This window comes from Limulus polyphemus, unplaced genomic scaffold (genome assembly GCF_000517525.1).
Source record: "Limulus polyphemus unplaced genomic scaffold, Limulus_polyphemus-2.1.2 Scaffold1084, whole genome shotgun sequence".
Taxonomy (NCBI): Eukaryota; Metazoa; Arthropoda; class Merostomata; order Xiphosura; family Limulidae; genus Limulus; species Limulus polyphemus.
Genome location: NW_013666694.1, coordinates 41,500 through 57,323, shown reverse-complemented (window position 1 = coordinate 57,323; position 15,824 = coordinate 41,500). Strand labels below are relative to the sequence as shown.

Here is a 15,824-nt window from a genome sequence, read left to right as displayed (position 1 = left end):
AGTGCTCTTGCTGAGGAGTCTGAAGAAAAAGTTTTTCTGAAGCAGGTGATTTTCGATAGTGGAAAACGTGCATTAAGTACATGCAAGTCAAATCGCACCTGCTCTCACTCAAACAAGTAGTGTGAATCATAAAGCAGTCATACACTTAAAAACACCATAAATATATAAGTAGAGTACTCAAGATAACAGAAAGACATGCCTGTTTCACGATGGATTTATATGACCAACTGAAAGTGTTCTGAAACAAACGATATATAGACACACACACACAAGATCCAAGGAAAGTAAAAAACAAACAAAAACTACCTCCACTAGCATTCAGCTTTTTCGTCATTACGATGAAAAGAAATACAAGGGATCAGAGAAAGAAGTTTAAGAGCTAGCAAAAATTTCTAAAAATTTCCTACGACTTTTGAAATAAACTGTTTTTTCAACCTTGTACCTTTAAAATATATAAATCTAATTCAAAGTTCAATTACTTACTTCACAATTTCACACTACTTTGCCCCCCACTGGAAAAATGTCTGCCTGAACCTCAGGTGTCTTAGACTTAGCCGTTTAGCCTACCTTTCGTATAAATAACTGTTCTGGTTGAAAATGCTTTACGTAATTTCAACCTATTAATTTTTCATTATCATGTTATCCAATTGTTCAGTGTTATCTTGCACTCAGAAAACTCTATAACTTTAAAATGAAACCAATCATTATTTATTACTTTCATTGCAAAATTTCATTCTTTAAACGTTGTTTTTATGCTGCATAGCAGTTATGTACAAGTTCCACAATAGGACACCATGCCTTTTACTAAGAAATTCCTTTAAAAAAGGGTGAAAATTGAAAGATCTTTCCGGAGAACAAGGTAGTAAGCATGTTACATTTATCTTAAAAGTAGTCTCCAACTTCTGAACTTACAAAACAAGAACTTGACTGGCAGAACTGGGCAAGTTTATTTAGTGTTAGGATATAATATTGACATTATTTGAGATATCTATCCAAGGCCTAACTAAAGCTTTGATGACGGAAAAGACTTAAAGGGTAGATGTCAGATGCTGAAAAAAATAGCAACTTGATCGATGTAATCGGGCAAGTTTATTTAGTGTTAGGATATAATATTGACATTGAAAATAGGGGCAGTCTAAAATGCTTACTTTAAAAAATACATGTCAATATTTGAAACTGAAGCACATTAAACTATGTTAAGCGTTTTCCACATTAAGCATTTCAGACTGCCCCAAGTGTCAAACGCTGAAAAATAAAAGACAGTGAAAAACTGCTCAAATTGTTCCATTACTGCAATTCGCTTGCATACGTCGATTTTATGGTCAGAAATGTCCAAAACAAAGAAGTTGGCTAAATATATATATATTAATTAGCGATGTTTCCTTTTCACAAGATCTACCAACAAGGCTTCTGACAAAGAGGGGGCCACATCCGTAAACATAGCATGACGTTCTTATGGCTTCGTTAAGCAGAAAACACAAATCATTCAAGCATTTCAACATGTGTGAATCAACGTTAAGTCAAACACACAGTACTATTAATTACTGAATGGTGGTTTCAGACTCCAGACATTTGAAAACACGCTCTTTGATCGTATAGTTAGTACTGTTTTTTTTTATGCCTGGTAATATGAAAGCTCTAATCAAGTATTAATACTGTGCTTAACTTGCTTTTAATATTATATGTTGTGCACACAAAAAAAAAGCACTAAATCGTTTTTAAGATTGAATACACGGTGTTCTGCACGTCCGGTTTATTTCGAATTTTACCGAAAAATTCCCGGATTTTTTCAGTGGAAGCTCGGTTCTTATCGATTTTTATCTGGTTTTCTGTCTACCATTCCAGTATTTTCAGGGTTCTATTTCTAGAAAACAGAAAAAATAATTTAAATCAAAATTATGTTTCGTTTATCCCCAACAGTATAACACAAGAACATCCATTGTATACTATAGATATAGGTATTTATAGGTAAGATGTAAAAAATTAACATTCAAACATCAAACCTGATTTGTTCACTAATTTGTTCTAATTGTCACTTGATATCACAACTGGCCAATCGTAGGCTGTTTTGAATGTGAGTATTTACATACAAGTAAAGTAAAGAGTAACAATGTCATACAATTTATAAGTACATAGCAACAATAGTTATTCCACAAATAAAGTAAATCCAAATAGTGTGAATCTTTTCCTTTTTTTTTTCGAAACCAATTTTTAACGATATTTCGGTTAACACAGTTTCCACCAGCTTGACTTTAAATTTTAAACTAAAGTCCGAAAATATCCAGAAATGCAAAACATATTTCTTACGATGGTATACTTTCTTTAACCAGATTTATTTTCCAAACTAACTACATCTTACAAAACAGTAAAATGCTAAAAATGTGTCCAGTTTTTAAATGATATAACTGACTGGCTTACAGATCACTGAAATATAGACTTTATTTACATTCCATATCCGTTCAATACAATCTCACCATATGTGTCGGATATATTATATCACATAGCCAACATCCGAAAAACTGAATACAACTTAGTCAATTTAGTAATGTTTCAACTTTTGTTAAGAGAATAACATATACAGTAAGTTTATATAATCATATTCTAGTTTCCAAATGAACAGAGTGTAATTTGTTTTCACCTTATTGCATTTAATAATAATAAGCACAGCCGGCCATAAGGACCTTCTCGTTATGGGGGATCTACGTACAGTTTCGGTCACATTGGTTCATTGTCGGATACTATGAGAAACCCTGCACTTTGTCCTTCCCAAGGGCCTCGAATGGCCAAGGCTGGCTCTAGTAATAAGTAGGCATGAGACAAACATTGCTTATAAAACCCAGCTTCATCCACTGGAGATTCGATTAACGGTTATACCTTAAACATCCTACAAATGAATACCCACTAATATAAAAATATACAATTCTGTGAAATAAAAAGTTTGATTTTTGCTCACTAGAGGGAGACACATACAAAAGTTTAAACATGTATGTTCAACCAGGGAGATAACTATTGATTTTTACCTAACTGTAAGGTAATTAAAAGTAAGCTCATTTTAAATGTTTTGTTCATTATACAGAAAGTTCAATACATCATATTTAAATGATTTTGAATACATCTATCAGTTATTTATAAATAAAATTATCACTAAGTACATATGTACATTAATTTGAACTACTGGTTTTAGTGCTGAAATGCACAAGACTTTGGGATTTTGTGCCATTCAACATCTCAAACTTCTAAATCATTCCCATGTCTAAGGATTATAATTTTTGTAAAAAATTCATGTACTAGACAACTAAAATTGTAATTTTTGAAATGACTTTATATTAAATAAGAAACTTTGTAGTATTGTCTTTGGTAATTTTAGAAAGATATATAGCATTTGAAATATTGTGACCTTCTAACAGTATTCTCTTTAAAAAATATATCATTAAAAGCTTGAATCATCTTAGTATACAGAGCACAGTAAATTATATACAGGGTGCCACAGCTCCCTATACACAAAAAATACACACACGCAAATAGTTACACACCTTTTCCCTTTTATTTTTAAGTGATGTTGAAGTTCACTATTTAATTTATGAAAAAAAAGAGTATTTATCTATAGCACAGAAAAAGAAACACCTGGGTATAGGTGTGAAACTTTTTGACTTTTGTCCTGTGTTTGTTTGATAATTCACTGTTAATCATATTATATTGTTCAATTTTAATTGCAATTAAACTTTCTGAATATCAGTTACAATAACTACACTAGGTGGTACATACATTAATACTGAAATTAATGATGTAAAAAAAACAAATGATTTTTTTTATGTTATACAACTTGCAGATTGTTGTCATTTACTATGGTATACGTTGAAGCAGAAAAGCCATACAAATAACATAATGCATGTGTTCGATCCCCTGTAAATTGCCTGCAACAATATGAATGCAGATTTCTGGAATTCAGCAAATGACTGTCAAGATCCTCTACTCTGGATGGTAAGACCCTGATATGAATGGTTACACATTATTAAGGCCCCAGCTAAGACCCTGATATACACAAGTACTTCTGTATTTTAATCTATGTCTATAAAAGCTATCAAAAGTTCATCTTTTATTTTTCTAATGACAGTAATAATAAAATTATAACTAACACATTCTTAGGTATCTTGACTTTCCAGATTCTCTTGGTGATTAGAATGATCATTCTCTCTTACATAATTGGTTAAGTAGTGACCAATCAAATACCTGAAAAAAAAAGAATATTACATATGAAAATATTTAAAAAAAACTATAAAAAAACAACTCATTCTACAATTCTATGATTAACAGTAAGTTTCACGTAAAAGTAAAACATGTCAAACAATGGAAGTACTTTATCTAATTTACCAATTAAATACACTGGTGTAACAAAAAGGTAACATAATTTGTATTATTAGTTGTAATTTGTTTCTGAAAAACATGCATTTATAAGAAAGTTTAATTGAAACTTCATACTCATTTTACTTCAAATCACCAAAGTCACATTTCAAAGAGAATTTTCTGATAAATTGCTCTATAAAAGTAACGTATATACAAGTATGAACAAATTATAACAGCAGATTTTATTCCTGCATAAATAATAAATTTCCCTTGAAACACCAAAATGCAGCATTTTATGCATTAAAAATATATTAATAGCCAAGCTACCAAGCACTAAAATTTTGTATCTTACAAACATACAAGATGCATCTGTAGCATAAAGCCAAGAAAATAAACAAGAAGTTATTTCTTATTTATAGGAAATATTAAAATGTCAAATGCATTTCTTTCTGCAAATTTAAGAAATTATATGGTAAAAAAAGATAATTAAATCAACAAAATCCTTAAATACATATGATCATAAGTATCAAACTGCTTGTCAAATTCCTTTTGCACAACTGTCTTATGGTATTTTGTAAGAGCAATGTGAACACAGAAACTTTATAAAAAAACATAGACATTTAAAGAGCACACTCACCTCTCATTAATCCATTTTTCATATATCCTGCTTATACTCTTTATCAAATAAAAAATTCCCAAAGAAACTAAAACACCAGTAAATACAACTGGGTAGAATTTTCTCACTATCCTGTGTTGCATTTCATAGCTGAGTTCTAAAACATGGAGAAAACAAAACATATGTTTTAGCTTATTTGTATAGCAGTTAAAAACCTGCAAAATCAAACTGTTTATTATCTACATAGAATATGTTAGTCAGGTATTTGTTTATCCACACACTTCTTGATAACTATATACCCAAAGCAATGGAATAAATGTAATTTTCATTAAATCAAATCACCTGACAGAAATACTTTCCAATAACTATTTTTTTTATGATGATCCAGAACATTACATTTTCTACAAAGAATCTCCTTTTTTTTTAATGAAAATCCTGAACAACAAGTATTACACTAACAATGTTCTGTTGATGATCATGAAAACAAGTTTCCATCAACAATATCCTTTACAATGATTCAGAATAAGTGATGAAGACAAAGAATAACAAATTTTATACAAATAATTTTTTTTTTTCATGAAGATCCACAATAAATTTTTTATCAATATTATTCTTTGATAATTAACCAGAATAGCAAGTTTTGATAAACAACAGTGAAATGCTTCGACATGATGATAAAGTCTTCACTCAATATGAAACAGCAGTGAGGAACGCAATATGTCTCACCTCATTTTTATTGGGTTGCTCATAAAAGCAAATAAATTTCAGTATGAACAATTACAGGATTTGATCCCATATGTCAAATCAATTCTACAATCTACAAGAATGTTCACTGAGATGCTTCATTGAAAATTATTTTAACAATTGTTATTGATAAAATATAAACAACTGACACCAAACTAAACAAATAAAAGAATACTCCTACTGATGTAACTCTTACTGCAATATGACTAAAGACCTATTTGTTACCATATGATGATCCTCAGCTTGATTTTGCTGTATCTTTATCTTAACAAATGACTCCATGGTAAAATGAGGTAGCACTAAGAAGCGACTGAGGTGTGACAGATCGATCACAGGCTGCCAGTCTCCGGTTTTCTTGGGGGCAACAAACAGCCTGGAATAAAACCCTGGAGAAGGGTGAACCACAGGTTCGATGGCATTCTGAGAGAGAAGATCCTGTATTGCCTCAGACAGGTGCTGACATGTGGTAGGATTCTGAGGCAATGGAAAGGAGACAGGTATCAGAGACAACAGAGGAGGGGAGAGTAAATGGATGACAAGACCTTTGGATAAAACTTGAAAGACCCATAGATCTCTGGAAAAGTCTCACCATAGATGAGCAAACTTGGATAAATGAGACCCCACCAGACCAGAGCCCACGGGGTAGTAACTGATACTGTTGGCAGCACGACTCTTGGCGTTGAATGAAAATCTCCTAGTGGAAGGAACATGTAGGGGTTGGGAAGGATTAGGACAGGGAACAGAAATAGGGGATGGTAAAGGCTCTGTGTGAAACACATGATCAACCAACAAGGAAAGAGTTGACTGCTGTCTCACAGATTCCACTCAGGATTCCAAAGTCGCTGGAAGATCTCCAAACACAGATTGATGGAGAAAAGGGGCCAGGCATAAGTCCCTATAATAAGGAAATGGCAAATGAACGTGGGACAAAATCTTGTCTCTTCCCCCAAAATCCCAACAACAGAGGAACTACATGTATAAAGAAAGAGCCGAAGTCAACAAACATGCCAACAAGGATGTAATTAGGGCAAATTTATTCCCCCCAAAACTCTCAGGATCTCAGTGGATTGCCTCTGAGAAGAAGTGTATGGTGGACAATTACTGCAAGATAGATGTGAAGTTAAGATGAAAGCAAGAAAATTGGGTCATGGGACAAAAGTAGAGGGCATTCAGGGTCCAACCCCCAAACAGGTAAAATGGATTCCAGTTGCTGAGAATCAAGGAATGGAAAATCAGCCTGATGTTAGGCTAAAGCAAACTGATCCGAAGCCCGTGGAGGGCAAGGCATGCCTGTGCCATCAGGTAACTGAGATACAAAATACTTGACATGAACCCCAATATCAGGAGATGGTGGAAACACAAAATATCGAAAAGAAGGAGTATCATGTAACAAGGAAGGTAGAAGATTACAGAAAATTGAGGAAAGGGATAAAACAGAACATACCTTGGGAAATCACGCCAAAAACGTTGTATTAGGCCTATTGGAACCCACAGTAGGAACTGGGGAAGACATGGAAAATTCAGGTAGAGGAAAAAGGCTCTCAAATGTTTCGCTGTCCCGAACAGGTTTGGCTTTTTCAGGAAGAAGTTGGGCAACATTAGGAGAAGAATGGTGGCTTAAATAACAATCAATCTCTCAATGAATAATTGCAGATAATTCCAAAGTTGAGTTCCCCCTACCCGAAGCCTGAGTAAATATGCTGGTAGAAGGTATAACCTCTGACATGGTAACTTGCACTTCAGAATTTATAAAGCAAATGAAAACCAAACACAACTGTGTTGGTAAAAAAAGAAAAGCATGGAAAAATGATTAAGTTCTGTGACTGGGTAGAAAATTAAATAATACCAGGAAGAAATGAGGTTCAAATAACAACTGTGTAAAATAAGTAGGAAACTACAAAATAAATTATATGAAAATTCAAAAAGAGCACTAAATAAAACGTTCAAACAAGAACGATGAGAAGTGATAGTTAGGTAGAATAGCATAGAGGGAGTCACATGAGTTGCATGTGTGGAGGGCGTGTCTATTGGTGGAGGTTTGTCGCATAACAATTTGCATGCTTGAATCAGTTAAACCATGTGAATCGAGGGGTATGTGGGAGTGAAAAGCTTGTGGCATGCGGAAAAAAAATTGAAAATAGAGGGCAGCACTGAATGAGAATAGCTATGTATGTGAGCAGAAGTAAGGTACCTTATTGGAAATTTGATTACTTCTACAGTCCTTATGTAGAATCCATTAATATACAAATAATAGGCAATAACACTTATTCCGTCTGCAATGTATTAACTCCAAAGCAAAAAAATAACAGCATAAATTTATAACAGTACATACATTTTAGCTTGCACCTAAGTAAAGGAATGTGTCAGTGCATACTTGTTACAAGCACACTTGCATTATTCTTTTTAATAGAAAGTGACAAAAATGACTCATCCATACAGCATACTTTTAAATAACGTGTAAGTGAATGCTTTTTCTTATCAACAATGTAGCAGCCATCTGCCAACATATGCGTGACTTGTTTTGCATTTTTTTACTTTGCCAAGTATGTCAGATTACAGCTAGAAAAAGTTCTCTCTCTAAACATTTGTGGGTGCCAAGCACCAGGAACCCAGTTGGCTATGCTCTTGCAGCACAACAGAGCAACTAGTGTGTAAAATATTAATGAACCTAAATTACTCCAGTGAATAGGTTATTCAACTTCATTGAGTAGTTTATTGTGTAAGTCACTTTTTATATAAAACAGATGTAAGTGAGGTATTAGGACTGATATTTTTATGTTAAGACTTTCATTAAAAGAAACACTTTATAATTCAGAAGTTAAACATAGTATTAAAAAACAAATCAATGTAGCACAACCAAGCAGTGGCTGTAACAGTTTTAAACATAATGTTAAAAACAAGAGCAATCGGAGAGACTGCATACCCACGCCCCGCTGCTCCTTTTTGAGATTGTATGCATTTATAATGGATAGAATTAAATTTTACTTTCGAAAAATCTTAGAAAATCTTTCTCAGATCCAGAATGATCAACAATCCAGATCATTTTTTGTAGTGTGATGAGGAGTCTCAACCTTAATGTGCCTATGAAATTTGGTACAACTTCAATCACACTTTACAGAGTTATTAATACAAAACTGTGAAAATGCCCTATCTCTCCATTATAAAAAATGTTTCAAAATGGTCCAGAATCCAGAGTTGTATCCAGACTAAATTTGGGGAGGACCATTTCATACTGGCTTCCCAGCTTATGTAAAATTTTCGTGTAAATCATTCTATTAGTTTTCAAGATATACATGCTGAAACACAGACCTGATTACAATAGTCTCGCCCCCTCCTCCAGGTGCAAGGGTAGTAATTACCATAACACTACCAAGCAATGGCTGTAACAGAGTTTTAAACATGGTTTAATCATAATTACTGTAGCACTACCAAGCAATAACTGTAACAGAGTTTAAAACACAGTGTTAAAAATAATTACTGTAGCATTACCAAGCTATGGCTGTAACAGAGTTTTAAACACGGTGTTAAAAATAATTACTGTAGCACTACCAAGCTATGGCTGTAACAGTTTTAAACATAGTGCTAAAAATAACTACTGTAGCACTAACAAGCAATGGCTGTAACAGTTTTAAACATGGTCTTAAAAATAATTACTGTAACACTACCAAGCAATGGCTGTAACAGTTTTAAACATGGTCTTAAAAATAATTACTGTAACACTACCAAGCAATGGTACAGAGTTTTAAATATGGTATTAAAAAAAATAAACTAATTTGATACTATCATGCAGTGTTTGTTACAGACTTTAAACACAGTATTAAAAAATTATACTACCTTAACATTACCAAACAGTGACTGTCAAAAATATGTAAAGCAGTAATTAAGTGTTTCTTTCTTATTACAGTTGATTTAAAGCCTAAAGTTTATAAGCACTTAAGAACTAGTTTAATATGTACATATATATATATAACTGGTGAGATGGTGAAGTCACACCTAACTTAACTCCAGTCAATATTATTTACTGTGAGTACATCTGTTAATTAATGATTATATTTTGTAGATTTTCTGTGACTGTGACCCACCTATTTATACAGACTATTACAGAAATTAATAAGCATATTTCCTGAATCCTTACACAGGCACAAACTCAAAGTAGCATTTTATAGTTTAACATGGAAAAAAATTTTTTTTAAATGGTTAAAGTGAAAACAGTATTTCTTAAATCTAATACTGATAAAAATTACTACTAAATCAAGTATATTTCGATGCATATGTCATATGAACAGATTATTAGTAATTGGAATCATCCTGTTGTATAGCACCTTATGCACATATGGGCTAATTGACTAGATCAGAGACCCTAATGTTTAGGCATATCCATCCCTAATTTTGAACTACTTATCAGAGAGAAGGTTAGCAGCCAGCTGCACCTGCCACCACAAGGTTTTTTTGTCTGGCTCTTTGAACAAAATAACAGGAATTAATATGTCCAAAGCTGAAAATCCTGGACAGGTTTGGTGACATCACATCTCAAACCCTAAATATCCTGACCTGCAGCCAATCCCACTAACCACTAGGCCACACCTAGCTCAAAGAGATTATTTGTCTGCTTAGTTTTCTGGATTGAACATGGTAATGCCACCTAAAGGAATGTTTCAAAGAACTGATGGAAATTATACATTGTTGACATTTTATTTGTCTGATTTTAGTTTTCTGCACTCACCTATACACAGTTTCACTATAAAAAATAATCATACTGGGTTTAATTTGCTTTTACACCCATCTTTATACTATTTCATTATAAAAACAACCTTATTTATAGTAAAAAAGCAATCATACTGTTTTAGTTTTACACACATTTTTATCTTCTTTTACAATAAAACAAAACTCTAGTGATAGTAAACATATAATCATGCTGGTTTCATTTTTGTTTCAACACCCATCTAAAACAATTTCAATAATAAAAGGGCAATATAAAACACAGTTGTAAGTATAAAAATAAAATAGACATAATTTCACTCTTAATGAAACAAGCCTTATTAAGATGACAGTTGATATTGGTCATAACACCTCTTAGTCTTTTTATCTAATATAAGAAGAATTACCACAGTTTCTTTGTTGGTCTTCTTGAATTTCATACATAACTACTCAAGGATTATCTATGTTTGCGTCCCTAATTTTGAAGTGACAGGTTACAGAGAAGGCAGGTATTCAATACCACTCTTTACCAACAATAAGTGGAATTGAACATTACAATACCCCCATGGGTGAAAGGAGGAGCATGTTTGATGATGGTCGAGATTCTAACCCACAAACCTGCAGGTTGTGAGTCAAGCAACTTAATCACCAGACCATGTCACCCCCAAATTTTTTAAAAATAAATAATTTTGTTGATATATTTCAAGTCATGAAGCTTGATTGCATGGCAAAGTTAGATAAATTCCACTCACCAAAATGAAGAGCGAAATAAGAAGACACACCAAAAGGAAGTATCAAAGCCAACACCAGAAGTAAAACAGCCGGTAGGGCCACATTCATACAAATTGTTCTAAGACTAACTTGTTTAAATCCATCACTGTGTATCTGAAATAAAATATCCATGTAAAGGAGCAATTATTAATATTTTTGCATCTTTTGTATGCTGGTTTTTTAAACAATCTTGTAGTATATCTTCATAATAAATTAAAATGTTCCAACCATATTTGAGTGTTTTCTTTAATATGTTTTAAGTACAAGGTTATTATTTTTTTTATCAGAATAGTAAATGCAACTATAAATACACAGATGGATATTTAAATTACTATATTTTTAGACTGCATTAAACTAACAAATTTCTTTAAAATATTCTTACTATAAATTTCAGATTTATCAGCAACATATTAAGTTTCTGCCCTTTCTTGTGTTTCTACTGATAAACTCTATTTTTTTTTTTTACTCAGGTGCCAGATTATAATAACCAAAAATGCATTAAAGTCTCCCAAAAGCATGGTTGGCTTGGGTAAAGATTGTTCTAAATTATTAATGAAGTCTGTTGCATGCTGGATGGATTAAATGATTGACTTCAAAGGTAGTACTTCTCATCATATTTATACCATAAACACTACCATTTCTTGAGTGACTGAACTCTGAAGCTACTGAAAGTTTATGTAGACTGTACTGGCTACAATGGGTCATATAGAATTAATAGGTACATTACAAATTAAATAATATTAGGAATACTAAAATTTGTCGTTTAACATAAAAATCTAATAGTTTTATCCAAAACTACTTTTCTATTTTAATGAAAGAAAATGTGTCAATAATTAATGTAAAGTAACACAGACTACCTTAGAATAGCAATCATTTAGCCTTACTTGTGTACCTGTTAATCCTAATCAGTAGTATTAAAATATCCAAGTAATTCTGCTTATTATTATAAAATATCCATTCCATACCCAGTAATTCAGTATACTGGTGTAAAATAATTGTTTCCATACTAGGTAATTCTGTTTAATAGTGTAATATATCCTTTCCCTACCAGTAAGTCTGCTTAATAATGTAAAATATCACTTCCCTACAGGGTATTCCTGCTCAGTAGTGTAAAATATTACTTCCCTACAGGGTATTCCTGCTTAGTAGTGTAAAATATATCTTCTCTATCTGGTAATCCTGCTCAGTAGTGTAAAATATCTCTTCCCTACTGGGTAATCCTGCTTAGTAGTGTAAAATATCTCTTCCCTACTGGGTAATCCTGCTTAGTAGTGTAAAATATCTCTTCCCTACTGGGTAATCCTGCTCAGTAGTGTAAAATATTACTTCCCTACAGGGTATTCCTGCTTAGTAGTGTAAAATATATCTTCTCTACCTGGTAATCCTGCTTACTAGTGTAAAATATCATTTCTGTGACAGATAATCCTCCTGAATAGCATAAAATATCCCTTCCATAACAGGTAACCCTGCATTACAGTACAAAATAGCCTTTCTGTACCAGATAATTGTGCTTATTAATGTACAATATCCTCTACATAACAGTTATACCTGCTTATTAATGTAAAATATTCCTTCCATACTCTAGGCAGTCTTGCTTAATAGTGTAAAGTATCCTTTCAGAACAGTTTAATCTTGATTAGTGTAAAATATACTTTCCATACCAGGTAAACTTGCTTAACAGTGTAAGATAACTTTTCTCTACCAGGTAGTCCTGCTTATGTGTAAAATACCCTTTCTATACTAAATGATCAATCTTAGTTATATAAAATATTATGAAGACTAAATTCAAAATAAAATCTCTGAAAACCATGGTAGTTTTGAAAAACATTATATCACATGGATGAAGCTTTATTTATTACAGGATTTTTCATGGTTAACTGTAACAAAACAATCTGAAAAATATATTATCAACATGAAATCTCATGCAACAACATACATGAGATCCTTAATATAATATAGTGATATTCTTTGATAACATACACAGTTATATCTCTTTATAAAGTTACTATAAATTCATTAAAATCAAACCTTTTCAATAATATCTGCTAACCACCAGTCAGGTCTTGCAAGTACAACGATAGCCAACAGCTTTACCTGTAAAACTCCAATGACCCAATCCTGGAAGAAAAAAATTGAATATGTCATCACTTTTTTTTTCTGACAAAACAGATTAAGATATCTAACAACTTATAAATGATAAACAGCACATTCTTATACTAAATACATTCCTATATTTCATGTACATGAATCTAATTTCAAGATTTAATAAAGTATTTTTTTCGAAAACAATTTGTGACTGGGAAGTACATAAAAACTAGTCTATACAAAGTCAAATAATTTAATTATGTATATATATAAAATAGTTAATAACCACCAAATATGTCAAAACTACCATGAAAAAACAATGAAAAGTTTAATTTAAATGAAAAATGAAAGGAAAAGGAAATAAAAAGAATGAAGAAAAACATAAAAAAAAATCTATTAACCAATGAAACATAATACAAAGTTCCGGGATGCAAGGTGTAGCGTAAGAACCTATCAAATGTATCTTGATTTCAGGAGAATTTAAGGAAGTAAGTCCTACTTATAAGTAGGGATACACAGTTTCCCAAATTTAACCTCTTAATACACATACAGAACACTATTATTGCAGATAAACATTATTACATGAAGGTATATAATGCAGTAGGTGTGGTAGCTCAAGCCTACAATGTGAAGTTGTTTTTTTATTAGATTTGTACATGCACACACTTTATATTGACCTTTTCTATGTTTCCTTAACAATTATTAGAAAAAAAGTATTTTATTAACCTTTTATACATCTGGACCAAGTAATCTAACTACTTATTCCTGCATTTTTATTTTAAAATGTTCAAACCCCATTTGCGCTTATTTAGTCATTTATATTAACATAAACATGATTCATAATTTGTTTTTTCATAACAAAATTTAGAGCAGATATAAAAATCACTAATTTTTTCTTCTACTTAAGCATGTTTGGAATAAAATATTATAAACAAAGTTTCCAGTATTATAAGTGAACAAGTGATTTATATAAAATCTACTCAATCACAGTTCATATAAAATGGTTATAAAAGCTACACAAAATATATTAGAATGTTTCAAATAGTTGGATATTGTTGTTTATTAACTGGAGAACAGCAAAAAATTTTCTCCATTAAGGCCTATGCAAAATTTTCCATAAAAAAATTCAAAACGTTTGAAATAAGCTATCATAAAATAAAAGATGAATCTACCCAATAATTTTACTGAATATTCAGCTATTATAACTCATCAGTGTTTTATAGAAATTTCTTCATCAAGTTACTTAGTAATGTATTCTATGTGTGTTATTTAAATATATTTAAGTCAAAAATGCTCATAAATGATCAACCCCAGGCAAAATTAATAGGCACTGATATACATGTATTAATGTATTAACAAAAACCATTTCTGGTGAACAGTTCTTATATGAAATTAATGTGACCAGTTAGAAGTTAAGAATGTGTTTGAGTCTGTCTTTAATCGTCCCTATGTAAAGGACATCTAGTTTCATATTCACTTTAAATATGAATACAAAAAAGTAGTATTTTTCCTTTTGATTGGCTTTGAAACTTAAGACACGAAAAACCTTAAGTAGTATTTTCCCTTTTGATTGGCTTTGACACAGAACCCAATATATATGTACAAAAAGACAAAGTGAACACTCTTAAAAATAAAATAACTAAAATGGGATATAAAAACTACAATAAAACTACATTTCACCACCATTAACATGGCATCACCAGGTACATAGCGATTGTACATTAACAGTGGTAAAACATTTGATTTTTTCTATCCCATTTTTAGCTGTTTTAATCTTTAAAGAATGTAGGATACCCCCATTTACATTATCAATGGAACGTCTTGTGTCTCTGCCAAGTTTTAACAGAACGAACATAATCATTCTGGAAAGTATGTAAAGTCCATCCATTTGCACTTGTATTTGGAATTCTTTTTTATAACCCATTGTGATTTCAACTGAAATGGAAGCCTGATGTGGTTTGTTATCCCCTCAAAAGAGAATCTTAATGCATTTCTTAAACAGCAAGGTGTGAAGTCACAGAAAAAGTAGAAAGGATAAAAATTCACATTGCAACTTTCTTGTTTTAGTTTCAACATTTTACCTAGAGATCACATTTATTTGGAATAAAACTCTTGTTGTATACATGTAAGGCTCATAATTAGTGGCAGCTAGCTGGCAAACAGCCAGTGTATTCTAATGTTAAGCCAGAAACCATCAAAGAATACTAGTATTTGTTTGCCACTTGATAACCTAGGTATGATTATGAATATTCAGATCAGTTGTAAACAATGGTCAATATAATTTTAAAAAACTGGCTGCAAGCACAACATTTATAAAAACACAAAACAACAATAATTGATTCATGTCTTTTCCGAAAATTTGTTGTGCATCATTCTCAAGCATCTGTCAATGGATTCCTGAAGTTTAAAATAGTAAGTGTTTAAATTGTTTCAGTTTTTTAATTCTAAAACTCTTTTCATTTCATTTTAAGGAATGTGATAATTATCAGAAATATAGGTCTAAAATTTAATAGTGTTGCGTCATCGATGTCACGTGACTGGTGTGGTGCCACCTATTTTCTAGAAC

General features: G+C 31.8%; 1 protein-coding gene across 1 annotated transcript in view; it reads right to left on the bottom strand.

The window, feature by feature from the left end:
- Positions 1–1,738: 1,738 nt before the first annotated feature.
- The window catches only part of LOC111086421 (E3 ubiquitin-protein ligase MARCH6-like), a gene marked incomplete at its 5' end in the record, with an annotated part of 52,873 nt that continues 38,787 nt past the window's right edge, over positions 1,739–15,824 (bottom strand). Inside the window, 5 exons of the mRNA XM_022389172.1 lie at positions 1,739–1,864; positions 4,137–4,230; positions 4,982–5,117; positions 11,155–11,287; positions 13,202–13,291. Of these exons, the coding sequence (XP_022244880.1) occupies positions 4,143–4,230; positions 4,982–5,117; positions 11,155–11,287; positions 13,202–13,291 (447 nt within the window). The remainder of the gene's footprint in view (positions 1,865–4,136; positions 4,231–4,981; positions 5,118–11,154; positions 11,288–13,201; positions 13,292–15,824) is intronic.